A 20,696-nucleotide genomic window follows, 5' to 3' on the forward strand; every position below is an offset into this window, starting at 1 on the left:
CGGGCGGGCCGCCGGGCGGGGGCTGTTCCTCGCCTCGCTCCCACCCCCGCCGGGGCTTCGCCGGCGGCCGCCGCTGCTGCCGGCGAGCGCTGGGAGGCGACGGCGAGTCCCTGCCGCCGGATCCGTTCGGGGAAAGCGAGCGAGCGAGCTGAGCGAGACTTTTACCTTTTCTCTCTTTTCCCGTCTTTACCCACCATGCTGCGGACGCCGCTGCCCGCGGAGGAGAAGCGGCGGCTCAGCCCGGCGCCCTTCTCCTGAGGAGATGAGGGAGACGCGGCCGGGCCGGAGCTAGCGCGACCCGCGCCTCTCCCCCGTCCTCCCCTCTCCCGCGTCCCCGACCACCATGAGGGAAGAGAGAGAAGCCGCCGCGGCCGCCTCCCACCACGGACCCAGCAAAGCCCCGCAGCACTGCCAGCAGCCGGACGGCGGCGGGGCGGCTGCCCCCCTGGCGCTCCCCGGCGGCGGCGGCAGCAACCCGGAGAGCCTGCGGAACGGCTACGTGAAGAGCTGCGCGACCCCCCTGAGGCAGGACCCCCCGAAGAGCTTCCTCTCTCTGCTGCTGTTCCCTGCCGCCGCCGCCGCCTCCTCCCGGGCTCTGCTCAGCCTGGGCGCCCTGGCCGCCCTTGTCCTCTCGCTCCTGGCCTTTCACGGCCGGGGCAGCGCCGGGGGCCAGCAGGACGGGAGCAGCTGGCGCAGCCCCCGGCCGTTGCACGCCTTGCTGTGCCTGTCCCGCTGCCTCAGCCCCCTCTTCAGCATCGCCTGTGCCTTCTTCTTCCTCACCTGCTACTTGGCCCGCGGCAGGCGCGGAGAGCACGGCGGCGGCACGACCCGCTGGTGGCTGCTGGCGCTTCCCGTGTGCTGCTACTCGGGGGACTTCGTGGCGCTGCAGTGGCTGCTGCCCGCGGAGGGGCATGGAGAGGAGCCCCAGCCCCCCGCCGAGCCGCAGATGGTCCTGGGCAGGCTCCTGACGGTGCTGGGCTCGGTGGCAGCGCTGACCCTGCTGCAGAGCTCCCTGAAGTTGCGCCGGAGCCTCCTCGTCTTGGTCTTCTCCAGCCTGGTGTGGCTGGTGTCGCTCACCAGCCTTCACTCGCTCCCCCCAGCCCTCAGACCGCTGCTGGCCGGCTCGGTCGGGGTGGCAGGCTGCCTGCTGGCACTCTGTGGCGGGGAGCACGGCATCTTCTCGGCTCAGAGCCGAGGAGCGCACCACCAGCATCATCACCACCCACGGCTCCCCAGCGTGGAGGAAAAAGTGCCTGTGATCAGACCCAGGAGGAGATCTAGCTGCGTATCCTTAGGGGAGACTTCGGCCAGCTACTATGGCAGCTGCAAAATGTTTAGGAGACCCTCGTTGCCTTGCATTTCCAGAGAGCAGGTAGGTTTCTCCGAAACTGGAGGGAGAAACTTTGAGGAATGAGCGCCACTCACTTTTCCTAACTGCTGTGTATGTCTGTGCGGGATGTCTGCTAACTGTCAAACTCCTGTTAGAGGAATGGAGGAAAATGTTGGTCCCTTAGTGGGTTTCTCAACTCGGTTCTGCAGAATCGATATAATCCTTTATGTCTGTATAGAAGCTAAATCATCATATTGTGTTTGTTATAGGGCAGAAGGCTCGCTCGCTCTTTGTAGGATCTTAAATATTAATAAGTAGTTCTTATTGGTTAAAACAAAACCCCAAACCAAACATCTTCAGCTATCAGCTACCTTGTTATTTTGACTGTTTCTTTTCCAAAGACCAACAACTCCTCCGCTTCTGGCAGACGTTACGAGAGAAAGCAACCACAGCTTTCTAGCTCTTCGGCACTTCTGGTTCTTCCCGCTTTCTATCGACAAAATGATTGCCAAGTGCTAAAGAAATATCGGGGTTTGAGGGGTATTATTTATCAAATCTTGGCATTGTTTGAGTGGCAGCTGTCCTTCTACCTTGCACATTACTATCTCTTGTTTCTCTCTCTCCCACTCATCCTCTCTTCCTCGCTCCACATAGGTTAACGTTAGCTTTGGGTTGATGTGATTTAAGCAACTCCTTTTTACTGAAGAGAGAGCTGTACAGGAGAGTCTGGAGGCATGCCTGAAACGCTCAGTTTTATTGAATGGAACTCTGTTGGTTTCTACCTCCCGGAAAACTTTTCAATGAGTCTTGTTTTTTGTAGCACGAACCCCCCGGGGGGCGGGGGGGGAGTTTGTTTTTATTTGGGAACTTGCACGTGAGCTGCAGGAACATCGAGTTGTGTTGCCGGTGGAACTGACCCGAGGCTGCGGCAAGTGGATTATCAGCCCGTTACGGTGGGGGGAGGATAAGGGGAGTGTATTTAATAAACGTGCAAGTGAACAGTTTCTAGTAAGTGATTGTTGCTGCAGGTTCCCCCATCTACTACTGTTGTGCCTGAAAGTCACAGGTACCGAATGAAATTTTCTAATTTTGCTTTGACATGTATTCTGTAATGCACCTCTTGTGATTGACTGTGAAACAGGTCTGAGGAAATACGAGGTGAATCTGAAATGGTGGAGTAGTTTTCGAGCATTTCTTTCCCTGCATTTGCACAACAGAATAGTACAGCGGTAATTGTTTTTGCATAAAAGGTTAAAATGCAAGTATGCTGTAACAGGCTTCAGGAATAGTCATTCAATAAGTTTCAAATTATCTAATGCATACTATGAAAGAAACATTAAAATATTGTACTAACAGTTAAGATATGTAGGGAATATTGTATAATAATTTACTTTCTCTGTTCCCTTCTGGATAGTAAATGCTCTCTGTTTCTGTCACATTTGTCTGCAGTACAGAAACCTCAGAAAATGTGGTTTCATTAACCTTTCTAGACGATAGAAGATATTTGTTCTTATGCAAGTTACTAAATGCTTCCTTTGATATTCGGCTCACTTCCTAAAGGCATGCGCATATTTCAAGTTAAGGCATTTATTATTCTTTAAGTAACATCATAAATGTCAACCATAACTAAATATGTAGAATTTATTGGCAGTACTTAAATCATACGTGTTCATAATAAAATGTAACTGTTTGGTAGACTTCCAGAATGTGATATCTTTGTTATCGCTGGAAGTGAACAGAAACAACAGAGATCTGAAGTTCTTTGTTTTCCTAATAGTCTATTACGCTTTACAATAAATATTTGTGCTTTACTAAGCACAGTTTAAATGGGATTCATAGATATATGTTCTGTGCAGTATTTTATATGTGATTTTTTTAAGGATAATACAGGTTAAATCCTCTGATCTCCTGTCTGACTTGGAGAAAGATCAGACATTGCAGAGCTGATAAAATATCAATTGTTCTGTAATGCTTCCTTGAAACAGAAGAAATGTATGCACTTAATGCTTTTCAGAGAGCATTTATTATGTGAATTTTCTTTAGGGACTGATCGCATGTTTTTGCAGATCTTTATAAAATATTACAATGATTCTTTTCCAATATTAATATTTTAAGCGTGAGTTTAATAAGCCTTGTTAAGGAAGATCAGTGGAGTACAAGGAATGTGCTGCAGGTCCACCATGACGGGGATACTTTGATGAATGAGAGCTAAGTTGCTATTATGATTCTATTAGAAGCATTTTGTATGATTGTTATGAACCTCTTGTATGTAGAGGTTTGTATGAACCTCTCCAAGCAGGGGCACATAAGAACAAAAAAGGCAGGTGTATCGAATCATAGAATCATAGAATACCAGGTTGGAAGGCACCTCAAGTATCATCTGGTCCAACCTTTCTTGGCAAAAGCATGCTCTAGACAAGATGGCTCAGCACCCTTTCCAGCTGAATCTTAAAGGTGTCCAATGTTGGGGAATCTACCACTTCCTGGGGGAGATTATTCCAATAGCTGATTGTTCTCATTGTGAAAAATTTTCCTCTTGTGTAGATTTTAGTTACTCTTTGAGGAAAATTGGGAATACTAGTATTGACCTTAAGTTTTCAGTTACTTGTTGATTTGAAGTTATGCCCGACTCTCTGTCTAGTTAAACACATGAGAAAATAATTATATTGAGTTGACTGTTTTTTTCATTAATAAGCTTAAGCCAGCAATTCTAAGGGGTCTGTGTGCATGGAGAGTGTGTGGGGGGGTAGAACAGGTATGTGCAACCAGTAGTGTGCGCACACTGGAATTGGATGGAGACTATCACTGTTTTCTGGGGTAGAAGCAGAAAGAGGCCATGTGAGCACAATCCTGTAAATGCTTCCCAATTTGAGCAATCCTTGTGACAGATATTTAGATTATTGCTTTCTGTACTTGTACAGGTATGGCAACTATAATGCTGCAAGGTTGATAAAATTAGATTACCTCTATTCATACCTTTTATATGAGTATCCATGCTTACTTTAGCCACCAAAGTCTACCAATTCATGCTGTGTGTGGCTTTTCTGCAGTACATATGGCTAGCAATGTAGTTTGAGGTGGGAGGAAAGAGTCTTGAAGAGATTATATCTGTTGAATTTTTATGTGAGTATACTTAAATGCCATTATCAAAATATATAGATACACATAGAAGGAAGCAATATGACTAAAATTAAGGCTAAAAATTAGGCAAATGCAATGTCTTTTCTGAACTCTACTATATTAACACTTCTTCTGCTCACAGAAATTCATATGATTTTAGCAGTAAACAGGCTTTTTGTATTCTTACTTCAGTATTCGTCTTGGACCTAGAGAGGAATTGCTTATTAGCAGTATGACTGCAGTATTGATTGGTATTACAAATTTTGTGTAGATGATGTTTTGATTGCATGTATTAATCGGATGCTAATCTGTTAGCTGTACCTACTGCTATTGGTATCAAAGGGTTTATCTTCATTGACTGTTGCCTATTTAGCACTTAATTTTTTCTTATTTTATTACTTTTTTAATCATGGAAGCCAAATCAGAATTGGGCATCTAAAAGGTGCTTGTCAGTATTGCAGATCTTGTAAACACTCTATGTCCTGAAAAATATTGTAGTAAACCATTTTTTTTTCTTTAACATGATGGTGAACATGTATATAAGAGCAAATAACTATGTGTAGGAACTCGGAACTCATGCATAGGAACTTCTCAGAATCCAGAAAGAATATGTGATTTCTAAAATTAATGTTTTTCCTTAAGTAAAGAATAGGCCTTCCTAATTAAATACACAGAATATGTGTCCGAAACAGTCTGCAAACAGAGCTGATATTTTTCCTAGTTACCTGACTAGATTCAAACACGTGGGGAGGCTGGGATATTTCATGGATAAAGACTGCTTTCTTGTTGCACTCTGTTAATTACAGGAAGAATTGTCTTGTGGTTAGGTTGTTGGATTGACTGCCACCTCTCCCCAGTTTCTGTTCCAAGCTACCTCGTACCTTTGATGCACTACCTTAGGAAGATCAGGACTCGATTTCAAGAGTCTAAAATATTTATGTAACTTGAAATTAATGCAGTTCCTTATTTGCTTAGACAATTTGTATCTGTGTCTGTTACCTATTTGTGAAACAAATTATACTTTGTCCTTAAGTACTCAGGGTACAAACTCAAGTGCAGAAGCTGTCTACTAATATGTATTTTACAGTCTTAAAATTGTTAAATAGATACTGTTTGCAGCCTAGAAATGTGAACCTTTACCTGTTGATTGCAGCCAGTAACAAAATGTAACTCTTCTTGCTATGCATTTGACAAACTAGCTCTTTGAAATTTTAAGTTTTCCCCTAATGATTACAATGACTGTTACCACGAGTGTACCTGCATGTCAAGATTTGTTTCTGTTGTTAACGGAATCTTTGTATCTCTTGGGTTTTTATTATTTGTCATATGGGGAAAATCAAGATAGAAATGTGGGTGTGTTGAGCTGTGAATGTAATCAATTTCAGTGGGATGTGACTGAATATGGGGAATATACAAAGCGAATGATTACATGGTGAAAGCAGCAGTCTTGGAAAACTGTTTTTGCAACCTTTCAGATGAGTAGGATTATATTGTTTCTGTCTGGTGTTCTCTGACCTTGACAAAGTGTTTTGCACTAGATGAAATGTGAAATAAGAAGAGTCTTGCTAAAAGTTGGATCCTTTTTTCTTCTTTTTTGTCCTTTCTTTTCATCCTGAAGTTATATTCTTGAAGTATTATACTGCACAGAAGGGATGATTTGAGCATGGTCTGCCCATAGAGACCTGTAGAGAGGTCAGAGTTTAAGATGGTATCCTCTGGTAAAGTGACCACCAGGACCATGCAGTGGTTCACAGAGAATGACAAAGAATGCTGTTAGGGAGACTGAGTGCAGTTAAGAACTCTTAGCTAAGTTTACCTTAAGCTGGTTTTTAGATATCCAAGACTTGGTGGCAGTTCATGTTCTGGACAGAAAAAATACACTAAAATCGGGGAAATGTCTGTAAGTTGTCAGTGTAGCAAAGGGGGTTGACTGTTTCTGCAGGTGTGGTTTCCCAGAAGGAAAATGTAAAAGGAGAAAGGAGGGAGATCAAAGAAAACTGCTGTGGAAATGCTGGAGAAATTTGGAGGAAAGTGAGGGTGGCATATTACAGGAGTGGCCAGCGTGCCAGTAGGAAAGAAATGGAGGAAGCTGGGAGAGAAGGTTCCAAGAACTGCATGATTGATTGTGTCAAAGAAAACTAACAGGATAAATTGGATAAAGTACTAATTTTCAGCTTTGACTAGGAAGACATTTTAAACTTATGAAAGAAAATTGTAGAGCTGAGGAACGAAAGGTTCCCAGGAGAGTGTCTAGAATGGCAAAGAGGACAGCCTCCACACTGCGGTTTGTGAACAGTATATTCTGTGAGGTTAAATATGAAAGGGAAGAGAATTACAAGGATTCAGGTATGTTTTCCTGAGGAAGATTCCTGTTTTGACACAATGTATGTGTGTGCAATGTATATGCCTGCAAGTACCATCCTAATAGCTGAACTTGACCAACTGAACTGATTGAATACTATGGCCTTAGAAGTTTCAAAGACATAAAATTCCAGCAAGTTTTGTGAACAAAGGTGCATGGGAAGTGAAGACATGCTACGGAATATACCCCAACACAGGGCAAGTTTGCAGTGTGAGCTGAACTCTAAGAATCCATGTGAGAGTGTCTCTCATGTCATGAGTGAATACCAGAACTGGGGGTCGGGAATTCTGTTAAAGCCTGAGCCTTATTTGACATTTGATAGGAAAGTTATATTTTAAAAAAGCTTTTTTCCTCCTGTTTTGGTTTTCTGATACCTAAAAATGAAAACTTCGTGCAGCCTTGCCATCATTCAGAGAAATCACTGAACAAAGCTAACCGTAACTATCAGGTCTGGTGTTCAGAAACTAGTTGCTCAAAGGTGGAAAAGAAGAAATCTTGTACTGTTGTCTGAAGATAAGGATTACGGACAGGGAAACTTGGTGATGTAGTCTGTTCTGTTGTTGACGCAAAAACTTGTGGGAGAATACAGATGAGAACCTTCTGTCTGCCAAAAGAGAAGAGAGGACAGACCACGTGAGGCTACAGCCACAGAATATTTTGTTGGAATCTCACCCATTTTTCCAGGATAAAACTATGTGGAAAGAGAGCTGAAAGACTAGTTTAAGATGAGAATAAAGGGGAGTGAAAGGAGACATTGAATTTTAACATGACTTTTTCAGTGCGTAAAAACAATGCTTAGTAAGATGGAATGACACAACAAGTAAATTTTAATGGAAAAAAAATAATGGGACTTTTCTGCAACTCAATAGCAGGAATGAAAATTTAAGGTAAAAGTGAGGGCTTGGATTGGTCAGGGCAGACTGTGTAATTTGTGAGTGAATGTTAGTGAAGCATAAAAAGGATCAATAACTTTAAGCATCCAGTGGAAGTAAAAGAGCACTACAGCCTTCCAAACAGACAGGAACCACGGATGCTAATAAATTAGAGTTCACAGGGTAACAAGTAAACTGACAGATGGCAGTATTTGGGAAGGGGAAGTGTGACAGAAACAGATCGGAGAGATCTGTCCTTAAGGAAGACCTGTAAGTGAATGGCCTTATTGGTGAGTGTGACAAAATGAAGTGTTCTAGGAACTAGAGACAGCATAACAATGAATGACTGCTGAAATAAAATAATAGTTCCTGCAGCAGCTTTATATTTGAAAATGGTTCATACAGCTTTGGGAAAGGATATAATCCATGTAAATACAGGCATCTGGTGACCAGGAGTAAGTTTTGATGTGTTGAGCCATCCCTATGTTTTCATAGCTTTTATATGTAGCATGTTCCTTTGAAACAAGTGCAAATTTACTGGGAGAAGGACAAAATAGAGCACAGATATCCAAGTAATTTTTTTATATCCCTCTGTTTGATAGTTCAATATTTATGAAAACCAGTGCTGCTATGCAGAACATTTGTGACTATCAGCACTAACCTCACTTTGTACAGGAGGTGTGGAGAAAGCCGACGTATTTCCAGTTAAGTGACTGATTGAATGGTAGTCCTGACAAGTTTTGTTACCCTGTGCTGAGTTGCCGGCCTTAATGTTCCTTTATGCAAACCCAAATACATTCACTAAGTTAAAGGCATGTTTGCAGCAAGTGTTCCATTTGTTGTTCATATGATAAATTAAAGTTTGTTTTATGGAATGTTAAAATGATCTTTTTGCTATATAACTTACTATTTTTAAGCTATTCAGGATACCATGTGAAGCTGTATTTGGGTGCTTTGGATTTGGTTTTGAGAGATCTTCCATCTTTTATGAGGAACATTCCAGGCTTTTTGGTATGAATTAGCAATATAGGTACATTGGCTTAGCTATATCCATGCTGGTAATAGTAATTGAGAAATATACCTGGGGTTTAATTTGGGATGTGTACTTTCAGTATACCCAAAACACCCAGTGCTGCTCCCCTGCCCCAGAGGAACTGTACCACTGTTAGGTGGTGGTACAGCAAGCCTGTGTCACACCTGCCTGTTTATATCTATTGTCCTTACAGTTTTATCAGCAAAGTTCATAATATAGAATAAACTCTTCTGTAAGTGTGTGAAACTTAAGGTTTGCAGAGGGAAGTTTTATCAGTTTTACTGAAATAACAGCTTAACTATGATTCCCTGCATAGACACAATGGTATTAGTGTGTCTTTCTTAACCTTCATTTTTGGTCATGTTACATTTTCTTTTTGATTAGATTAAACCCTTTTAACAGGATAGGAGCTAAACTAAAGGCTAAAAAAGGCGTTCTTATACTAGGCTCACTGTCCGCATCTTTAGCATGGTTTTTGTTCTAATGTGACCTAAAATTAAAGGCCTATATTTATATTTAGGGTCTTTTTATTTTTCTTGGAGTTAGTTTAATATTACAGATTCATCATAATGTATTTTCTGGTTTTTTAAAATTTCTTTTTTCTCCTAAGCATTGTTGTGCCACTTCAGGAATATAATTTTGTTCCTTCTATCTAGTAGATTCTCTTAAAGGAATTCTAAATTTCTAGGTACTCTTAAGTTACTAATACAAGATAAGAAGTACAGGGTTTTTTTAAGAACAGGTATCAGTGAGTTTTTCTAGTACTTTTGGCTCTCCAGAACAGTTTCCATCCTTTCACACAAATTGCTGATACACCTACTGTTTTTCAACATTTGATGACTGATAAACACTAATCCTCAGATATCTCATTATCTTCTGTGTGAGAGTTATATGGTGGCCAAGGAACCTTAGAGTGTGTATGACTTACAGAAGTGGATGACCTCTTAACTGGGCTTGTAACTTTGGAAGTGAACTGACTGTTTGTGAGCTTTCTGTGGGGCAGGGGTTGATCTCTATATTTATAGGACATCATTAGCAGTTAATAAAATTCAGTGTCAGGCGTGTATTTAATGATGTTAACTTTAAAAATAAAAGGAATGTTTCTGAGAGAAGTCTTAAGTGATTACTGTCTTGATTAATGTCCACACTAGCCTTCATTTCATTTGGTTTGCCGCCTAGACAGCGTAATGTGTAAATGCACTTGCAGGCTCTTTGATATCCACTCTTGCAATTCCATAGTATCCTACACATTCTCACTCCCTCGTTACGTAGTATGAAATTAAATTTCAGTTAATTTAAGCTGCATTTTTGTAGATGCAAGCAGTTATGGTCTTATGTGTGGGTAGTAGCAGAGGGAGATTTGTGTTGAAACCTGAAGGTGTGATTAGCAGACTAAAAAAGTTTAGATCCTGCTGTGCCTGTGAAATGCCATCTGCTCTGGCACTGCCCTGAAGGAATTGGCTCAGAATGGAAGAAGTAAAGGCACAGTAGCACAGTTTTCCTCTTGACTAGCCGGATCTGCGAGAAGCAGGCTTTATTTTGCTTAGGAAAGATGAATGTTGATCTGGGTTATACTGTTTCCATTGAGATTGTCTTTACAAAAGTGCACTGAAACACAGATGTACCTACTGTGTATTGTATTGCTGCTTATAAACTGAGGTAAATAAACACAAACTTTAGTGATGACAGGGGCTTGGTTCTTCCTAACATGTTAGTATAGCATAGAGCAGTATATTTCATATTTTTACTAGTAAACACAAACAAACTTGTGTTGTCCACCCTATACGTGTTCTTATTCTGTCCCAGTTTCAACTAACTGCATTTTCGGGGCAGCATAGTATCCATTTCGGGATCACTGAAGCATGCTTACAAAGCAAATTTCAAATGAAACTTGCAATGAGGGAATTTCAATTGATTATGCACAGAGATGTTTAACTAATCTTTTTTTTTTCTTTTTTTTTTTTTTGTGTGTCTGTGTGTAAAAAGCTGAGGAATGTTAGGATCTTTCCAATGATTAAAAAAAATGTAGTATGTCTATCTGAAGTTAAAATGAATGATTAGCATGATGTGAATAACAACTTTGTGCTGTTACGGCAAAGCACAGTTGAAAGTATTTTGATTACAAGTATCTGTTAACTTATTTTTATGTAGTTATAGAAAAGCGTTAATTATAATCTCTGTCAGAGTTTCTTGCTACTTTTTATTCACCATAACAGAATGTTTCCATGCCATGGTAATATAGAAAATCTGATTTTTATTTCTATTTGGAGTTTCTGGTTGAACAAGTTTGATTAAGAAAGAAGAGTTTGGAACAGCTTTTGTGTTAATGACCAGTCTTTTTTTGTCATTGTTTTTAATTAATTTATTTTTCATAACTGGCAGCCTGTTCATTAGATGCCAAAGGATTTTTAAAGAAGCTTGAAAATAACAGGTTTGCAAGTGATTTTATATGATGTCAAGATGAAAATAAGAAAAAGGGAGTAGCTGAGCAGGGGCAGATGCTGGCTATTGCTTTTAAGGGTGGCCTATGTTTTCAAACCCTCTGAGACAATGAGCGTCATATTGGAGACATCCACAGAATGTTCTGAAGAAGAAAATAGTACTTCAGTCTATGTGTGAAGGATAACAATTTTTTATGAAGAGTAAAAATCAAAACTAGTTAAAAGACACTAAGCTTCAGGCAGTCTTATTAAAACTGAGTAACACTCTGTGCTTACATATGAAATTTGCATAACCCATTATTAAGATCATTAAGGATATAATTCCAGGACAAACTCATTTAGAAACTGATGTTACATCTGTAAATATGAAATTGATATCTTGTTCAGGAAAGTATCTTAACAACTTTAGAAAAGATTCAAACTGTGTTTCATAGGATAAAGAGATGCTCTTTTGAGATTAACTATAAAAGTCGATACAGCTTCAATAATGGACCTATAAAGGTATATACTTAGCCTTATGTCATTTTTCTTGTATGAGACTAGTTGCTGTTGAAATCTCATTGCTAAAGATGTGTAAGTCTTCTATACTTGCCTTAACAGTTATACTAGTAGGAACCTCCCTAGAGTCAGCAGAGCACTTAAGCTTTCAAGTGGAAAAGAACATGTGTTTTACAGTGTTTAAGGATTGACATTATAGTCCTTACTTGTTTAAAAATTCACAGGGTTTAATGTAATTTATAGTTTTAACTCTCTAGTAGCAAGTGTTAACAATCTCAAATGAATACATTCTTAAACCTATGTTCCTTTCACCTCTCTGGTGATGGACAGGATTCGTTTGACTTTAGAAGGCACATCTTTATTTTTAATTATTTGGGCCTTGAAAGTACGAGAAAAATAATTTCCCAGGAGATTAATGTTCAATAGTAAATTGCTTACTTGCTTGTTTTGTCTTTTTTGAAATGTCATTTTTCTTTCTCTTTCTCTGTCCTTATCTGTTCTTAATTTTACAATAATTTCAACACCTCTTCCCACCAGCATGTTCTTTCTCTTTCTATGTGTTACAAGATCAGTAATATAATTTGGTCCAAAATTACAAGTATCTTTCAGCAAAAACATAAAATTTTTCTGACAGTTTTTACTTTTACATTTTACTTTTTTAGAAACCTAGCAATCAAATTATTCTTTCAAAAAAAGGGGGAAACATTTGGTAACATATAATTTATAAAAAAGAAGAATTAAATATTTCTTTGCATTTACAGCATAAAAATGTTTCTAGAATCTCTTACTTCAGTACCATGTAAGTGTCCATTATTGAAGAATGATACATAAGTAGACCGCATTTGAAAAGGCGTGTACGTTTGTTTTGGTATACTCATACAGGCCTTATCCTTTACCTTAGTACCATACCATGTTGTAAAGTCCTTTCTTTTTTCATTTTCTTCTTTTAGTTCTGCAAGTTAGATGCAAGGTGCTTACTCACCTGCTTCATTCTCCGTAAGTGTAACTGCAAATTCATTTGTAAGATCTGAGCTCTTAATATGTAGGCTTTTGTAGTTAGAAACTTTTTCTTTGCTGCCGAAAGAGAATCTGTATGTCTTTGGTAGTTTCAAAGCTGAAGACAATCCTCTGTTTGTTTATTTCCTGGATAGAGGGGACAAAGGTTTTCTAGGTTGGTTGGGTTTTTTTCTTTTGTTTGGTTGGGGCTTTTTTTTGTTTTGTTTTGGTTTTGGTTTTTTTTTAGAAAACTAAGCCTTTAGCCATCTTGTTTATATTTTGCCTCTTTCCTATTGTAAGCACGTGAGGAGGGAGAAATAGGAGTAGTATTGACTCAAGTGCTGCGGTTGTAGTGAGAGTAGCTGGCTGACAATGATAATGGGGAATGAACCGTGCCTCAAAAAATAAATACTGAACATATTACTCCCTTCGCTTCTCCTCCATTCAAAACAGAGGGAAAGAATTAGAGGATTTGTATTTGTCAATGTATCTTCCTGCAATGTTTGAGAGCTGTAAGAAAGCTTTGCCTGATCTTTATAATACTGATGTTCATATATTCAAATTTAATTGAGGTATTTCATTCTGATTACAGCTTGGGTTGTAAGAGGGTCAGTAGGAGCAGAGGAATATGTTCTGTCCTGATGTCTTGAGCTTTATTTGCCTCCACAGGGCAAGCAAATTTAACTGGACTTTTGCAGAACTTCTTTTTTTTAAAGGAAATTTTGAACTTTATTTCCAATTTCTGAGTAATACTTTGGCTCAGCATGTCTGTTAGATTCCCAGCTGTGCCCCAGGTCTGTCTTTTTCTTCCCCTCAGCTCTGTTTCACTTTTTGAGATGTTCTGCAGTGGTCCCCCTGCAGACTTCAGGAAGAGGGGTAAGCCAAGAAAAGCCAGAGTCAAAAAAACCAGTGAGTTCCCTGCGTCTGTCTTGTCATGAGTGTCATTTGGGAGGTTATCCAGATTGGTGGACAGAGCTGTATTTTTCTTCTCGTGTCCCAGTCAGAGTATGGCAGGAGGCAGAGCTGGAAAAAAACCTATGTATCGTGATGGTCGATTCTGTAGTTGGTGGATTGTTATAAGGCAGATAACAATTCTGAGTATTGCAAAAGTACTAAATTGTTAGTATTTGGATAGACTTCCAAGCCTCATAGAGGCTAGCCTTCTATGCAAAATGGTCTTGCTATATATCAGTTACATAACTGAAATGGTTAAGTCATTTGGTGCCTGTGTTCATATTTAGATATAAGTATTTTTAGTGCCCTCTGACAGAACTTTTATGTGGATGTTCCTCCATGTTCTAATCCAGGCATATAAAAACTCATTTTATCAAAGATGTCCTCAGCAACCATTTTATGTTTTAGTTTTGGAGAACCTGTCTGAACCTTGAATCCCATAACCTAAAGCTGTCATGTCATTCATGATTTTTCTCAGGGCTCCCTGATCCATTGTTGAATGGAGTTGGGGTGGGAATCTTTTGTATCCCAACATAACCCTGCAACAATAGTCTTGCTAGTCTGTGCTGGTTTTCTTCCCTCCCCTACAGTGATATTTGGGTTCTTCAACGTGCCTTGTGTCATCACAGGTTTTCTGCCTATCATTGCCTCTTCATCCCTGAAACTTCTTAATCTTTTTCTGGAATTTCCATAATCACATACCAGACTACTTTCTTTATTTTTTTTCTGAGCTGGCTTTCTGTTCAATTGAAGAAAATTGTCTATCAGCGAAGAAAACATTTCTTTCTTTTTTTCTTCTGCCTTCCTACCTACTATGTGGGTACTGCAACATCAGAATGAAGAGGAATGCAGGTGTATGGGAAGGAGCTAGGAAGTGATGCAGAGGAAAACTATATTAATAGAGTAGAAAAGCCTGCTGACGGAAACATCTGCATTTAGAGAAAAAGATCACTGAGATGCTAACAAGTAGTTAATTGCTGACTAAGCCAGAGCATTGATCATATCATGTAAAAATGGTAGCTCTTTTTTGTTTCTTATTTTCTACATAGGTATAGTTGCCAGTGCATGCCTGTATACTGTTCTTCAGAGTTTTATTTCAGGCCACTTGTTTCTCTGTATCCCTGGGCTTTTTGGCCTAAAACTTTGTATTTTGTTTTTTGGAATATGGATAAGTTACATTACTAGATTTGAACAAGAAGACTTCCCAAGAAACTAGAGAATCCATGATGTATTTGAAAGAATGAGACTTCTAGTTATGGAAAATCAGGACTGTTTTAGATCTCCTTTTAGAGCAGTTCTAACTTGATATGAACCTGGCCTCCTTTTGTGAAAGAAATAGTGAAGACTCCCTAACATCACCTCCTCCCTGCACCTTCACGTTTTTGATACCTAGTTCTCTTCAGTGGTCAGGAAGCTGCTGTGATAGGTTGTTCTGGCTGGCTGTCATCTGTGGATTTCAGAATACTTTAGGGGATTTCCCCACTTAAAATTGCACTGGATAGATCAGTCAGTGAAGGTGGGAGACTTTTTCAGCAGTAAATTTCATGTGCGTTTTGCCTTGGTGATGCATTGCCCAGAATTTTTAACAAAAAAAAAAATATTACTTTTACCTTGTCTTTTTGCTTTCTTTGTGCTCCACAACTATTCCATAGTACAGAAAAACAGCTATGTTTTATACCGGGTAAGCACCGATGTCAGTACATAAAAGCTCTGTGCTGGAAATAGTTTATTTCATATTTATTCATGTCCTGAAATGGCCAAGTTCAAATTCACATTTAAAAATAAACTAAAATTATCTAACTGGGGGGTTTTTTTGTGCAATATCTTGTCAGAAAGGCCAGCGTTTGTATTTTTCTTGATTATTGTGTTTGATATTTTTTTAATTTGCTCTAGAATGTGCAGAGTCCCTGCAAGATAGCTTACTGATGAAATCCATGCTCTCTACACTTTTTTTTTTTTAGATCAAAATGTGATTTTTGTTTTCCTTGGTGTATACAGTAAGTGTTTTCTGATAAAGTTTTAAAACATACTTCTGACTTACATATGAATACACATCTATTTGAAGTGAACAAGAAGTAGTTTGATAGATCTTCCTGATGTTTGTATCTGATTTACTTTGGGTATAGTATAAAATCAGGAAAATTCTGGAACTACAAAGTTAAAATCAGAGATACAGATAATTCAACATTTTATGTAAAACTTGCAGGTGACTAACTTTTTTTGAACTTAACTTGTGGCAGAAACTTTCAGTAGTGCAAATGCAAATGAAAAGGTATCTGTTATGTATTTTTTTATTTTAGATGATGTTTTCTTTCTCATGTTTTCCTTCTCAATTTTAAAGAAAATGCAGTGTAGACAGCTACTGCAAAAGTGAGAAAAACTAAAAATGCATGCACAAAACATCGCTGTAGAAGTTATTTTCTAGATAGGATAGGTTAACTGTAAAGATGTTAGTCAAGGGTTAAACTCAGTATGTTTCGCTGGCTGCTGAGTGAAACAGGATGCAGTGACTACATTGTCAGACTGCTGGTGTGAGTGCAAACAGATGAGGAAATGCTGGATCAGGCACTTCAGCAACTTGGGCTGTTACCTAGGAAACCGCTTGCGTCATACTTGCCAGCAATTAGCTTACAGTTCTTTTATTTTTGATAGTGTTGCAAGCTGAACTCGACTGTTACAAAGGAAAAGGACTGGCTTAATCTCAAACTGTTCGGTTGTGACTGCGGCTTTGGTGCTCATGAGAATTTGCAAAGTGCTACTTCGGATAAATTGAAAAATTATTTAAACTCTCCAGCCTACTTCTCCAAAGAACATTGTAGTTGTGCTTGATTCTGAAAGATGTACAATCAAATTTTTGTGATCTGTATGAAAATGATCTTTCCTAGTTACCAAAATTAAGTACTATGCAAGTTTCACCAGTGTTTCGGATATCACCACCTTTTCTAGAAATTATACTGAAGTATTCTCGTGTGTTACATATTAAAACATAGTTTTCAAAATTAATGTTACCTGAGGTTAAACCTCTACAGCAAGGGATTCTTTTTCTAAATACTTTTTCCCTGCGTTGATTAAAATTCAGTAACTTCCAGTGGTTACCTAGCCACTAATATAAACCAGCTAGTGTTGAAAGCAGTGTGTGTTTTATCTCAGAAAATCATCATGTCTTCTGCATTTCACTTAAAAACTGTAAACAAATTCACAGTAACTGATTTAATATTAATGTATGTTGGTAGTATGGGTATTGCCTTATGGATACCTCTGGCTAGTTAGTTTTTTAGGGAAAAATTCTGCAGTGACCAACAGGTTAAACTAAGAGTGTTTGTGTTTTTACTTTTTTGGTTTTGGGTTTGTTTGTTGGGTTTTTTTGTTGTTGTTACATAGGCAAACACATGAATAAACTTAGGTTTTAACAAACTAGTATCATAGTACATAGTTAAAGGCTAAACTTGTTAAAGTATCAAGGACAATACAGAATACACTTGTGTTCCTGTGTTTGTGTGAAGCTTAAAATTTTATGTATTTTAAATGTTTGAATACTAGGATTTTCAAATTATTTTGGAAGAATTCTTCCATATAAACCCTCGCATTTTGTTCCTTGTTACAAGAATAACTTTGAGGGATCATCAGTTAGAGCTGTGTTAGTATGTGAAGTCTATATGCAAAGCTCTTGGGGGGGGGAAAAAACCCCAACCATCCAAATCACCAAACCTCCCCCACCACCCCCACAAAACACCCCAAACAAAAAACCCCACCCAACAAACAAACCACAACTCCAAGCCCAGCTCTTCATCCCCGCTCCCCTGAACCCTTGAATATAAGGCTTAGAAAGATTGAGTATCTCTGTTTCTGCACATTTATGATAGATTAACTTGTCTGTAAGAGTCTGGCAGATGATATTATTAGGACATTTTTCACACTGTAGGTCAGTGTCATCTAAGGCTAGCTGGTCACTGGGGTTGCATTCCAAACGGTGATCATTGTCTACCTTGCCTGGGATCTTCGTACAGGATTCTCTTCAATTTTATTAGCAAAAAAAAAAAAAAAAAAGATTTTGTGTCTTGGTGGAGGTGGCTAAAGCACTGGGATGCCATTCTGAAGGAAGAGCAACTGTTTTTGCTGCTAGTTCAAAATTGTTTGACTGACTTGTCCAACCTCACTAACACATAGTTGCATGGGGCCACTGCTTGGTATGTGCTTTATTTGGTGTGTATTCATATTAGCTTAATTGCAAGTTATGAAGTTTTACCACTGAAGTCAATGAATGTTGGGATTTAAATCTATATGATTAATAAACAGCTAATATAGATGTTAACAAAGCAAGGTCTGGAAATCTCAATTTTGAATTGTGAATTTTGTCCTTAATATTCTTTATCCCTTCAGTTCTGGACAGTAAAACAGAGGCTATGGTGTCATCAGGTCACCGTTGGGTTCCATGAGTGTATGTCCAGTAACTTTGCCATTTATTGAGGGCAATGCCTGCAAGTTATGCAATACATCAAACGTACTGAATATTTTGTTTTATCCTCATTTAGTGTTTTACCCCTATAAGCTTTGTCAGTCTTCCTTCAATGAAGGAGGTGGGAGTTACATGGTCACATACTTATTTTTCTGCATAACTTTTAATATTGTTTGATTATCTGAATTTAATCTTCATTCTGGCACCTGTTAGCTGTTTTCAAAGTGCTTTTATGAGCTGACAGGATTGAGTTGTTGTTTTCTGAATGCGCTATTCTCAGCCAGACTGTTTAGTATACGTGCATGTTTCAAAAGGTAAGTCTATAATAACAGATGGATGTGCAGCATAGTAGGACATTACCTGGCTATTTAATCTTTCAGGTGTTACAGTAAGGGACTGCATTTTTTTCAGCAGTTTGTGAAGTTTTGTACGATTCCTGGGGAAGCATTTGGTTTATATCTTGTAGTCTCCTGACTCTGTCAGTCAACTTGTCTAATATTGTATGTTCTGTAACTTTTAGAACCAGATAGGTGGGTGCTATGAAAGAGAAAAGGGATTAAGGTCTCTTCCATCATCTTCTGATTGTGATTTTTACCGAGGAAAACAAATCAGTAAAATGTTTTTTGCAACTCTTATGCTATGAAGTATTTTGTAGAAAATTCCATTGAAAACATCAAGAAAGTGACTGACAGTTCATAATTTCTTTATGTATGTAGCTCAAATGGCCAGCAGTGGGATCACCTTGCATGGTTAGTTTTGTGCATCAGGAATATTTTCATGGTTTTCTGAGCAACACAAAGGGGTGTTTGTTTTGTTTTCTCATCATATGGTTATATTCCTAAATGATCATTAGAATCACCTAAAGTGGGCAGGCTTTTTAAAAATACTATTATTCACATTGTCTACTTTGAATAGCTTTCTTCCAGGTCCTTTTATTTTCAAACCATCTTTGAGAGTAGTGGGGGTTTGTTTCCATGTAAGATCAACAGAGGAAATGATGTAGACTTACTTCTGTTCACCAGCCCCTCTCTCCTGATATGAAAATCTCCCTCTCTCTTCTGAATAGGAAGATTCTCTACAGCTCCACCCTAGGACATCACATCTTCAGCCTGCAATAAGCCTGTCATTGGGTTTCTTTCTTTCTTTCTTTTGGATTTTCAGAAGATAAAAGCTAGGGGGAATTACAGAGAGGCATGTCCTAGCCATCCTTAAATTTTCCTGGCTCGTCACAAGTTTTCATTTACTATTTTGTGATTTTCACCATTTATTTATTGTCTGTGTACACGTAACTTGTTTCCAGTTTCTTCACTGTCAGGCTTTCTCTCAATGTGTTTGATACCACACAGAATTTGAGTCCTTAATAGAATGTAGCAGTTCCCTAAAATCTTGTGGAATAGAGAGATCATGCCTCCTTTTCATTGCCTTAGTTTACAGTTGCAGGTGATTTTTCTCAGTCTTCATATCCCACTACAGTTTTCTTCTGGGATAGTAATTTAATAACCATTTCTGACTTAAAACCTTGTCCTCTGTATACTGTAGCTATTTAGAGGAAATGTTTTTGCTAAGATGCACGTTGGAGGCCAACACTTCAATGGCTTTCAAAGTGATATAGTGATGTCACTAAGTTTTCTATGCCCCCCCCCCCCCCTTTTTTTTTTAATTTTGGAATGCTGAACTCTTGTCTTTGTCTCTGATATTTTCCATCATTTTTTCCCCCAGGATTTCTCATTGTTCCTTCACATTTTGGTGTTTTTTGGTTTGGGGATTTTTCTGCCTCTTTTTTTCTGCAGCAGAACCAACTAAAATGTATGGTACAACAGCAGCTTTTGTTGGCTGGGAGGTACAATTGCAGTGCAAGTCTTGATTAAAATTTTGAGTTCTAAGATCAGAGCATGATAATTTTCTGATGTGAAGAACTATGTCCAATATAGATTAATTTTTATGTAGTCACAAAAAGGGAATTTTTTTTTTTTTTTTAACCTTTGGACATATTCTTTCTAATCTGAACACCTCTACTCAAATGTTCCAATTCCCTGAACACTTTGTGGCACTTCCACTGAAAGGAGTGGTACTTCCCAGCACTGTCTGCTCATTCCTGCCCTGGCACCATCCCCCTTTGTGCTGACACAAGCATTCATGAGACTATACAGTGAACTAAATTGGGGAACTAATCCATGTTAAAAGTAATCAGTTCTTTTTGTAGTTCCTTGCCACGTGTCTGCATGAATGCTTTTGCTGCATAAGGGAGGGACTGACACAGGGATGGGAATGAGCAGCTGAGGGAGGCAGGACTGCTCCTTTATTGTGGCAATGCCAAGTTGTGCTGATTTAAGAGAACTAATGGCACTGCAGTGTAAAGAATGGATGTGTTAGAACTTCCCAATAAATCAGTCAAAATAGCATCCCCTGACACCCAAAAGCCTCTATAGTTTTTCTATGTCTTGAATGAACTGTATGTTCTGCATTTGTCTACTTGAAGTAAAAGGAACAGAACCTTGAATGGAAAGGTGCAATTTAGATATCTAAGTTAGACTTGTACAGTAAATGGGGCAGAGGGTTCTTTTGGAAAACAACGTAAGATTGTGTGGTAACAGACAGAATCATATCACATTCATGTGCGAGAAGAGAATGAGC

At 39.0% G+C, this 20,696-nt stretch overlaps 1 protein-coding gene across 3 annotated transcripts in view; it reads left to right on the top strand.

Annotated features, from left to right (window-relative positions):
- Window positions 1-250: 250 nt before the first annotated feature.
- Window positions 251-20,696, top strand: part of PDE3B (phosphodiesterase 3B, cGMP-inhibited) — a 91,632-nt gene continuing 71,186 nt past the window's right edge. For all 3 annotated transcript variants that reach the window (XM_010563821.1, XM_010563822.1, XM_010563823.1), the window contains exon 1: window positions 251-1,372. In XM_010563821.1, coding sequence (XP_010562123.1) covers window positions 344-1,372 — 1,029 coding nt within the window. In that variant the 5' untranslated portion in view covers window positions 251-343. The remainder of the gene's footprint in view (window positions 1,373-20,696) is intronic.

The sequence above is a fragment of the Haliaeetus leucocephalus genome, unplaced genomic scaffold, assembly GCF_000737465.1.
Source record: "Haliaeetus leucocephalus isolate CR32 unplaced genomic scaffold, Haliaeetus_leucocephalus-4.0 Scaffold173, whole genome shotgun sequence".
Classification (NCBI taxonomy): domain Eukaryota; kingdom Metazoa; phylum Chordata; class Aves; order Accipitriformes; family Accipitridae; genus Haliaeetus; species Haliaeetus leucocephalus.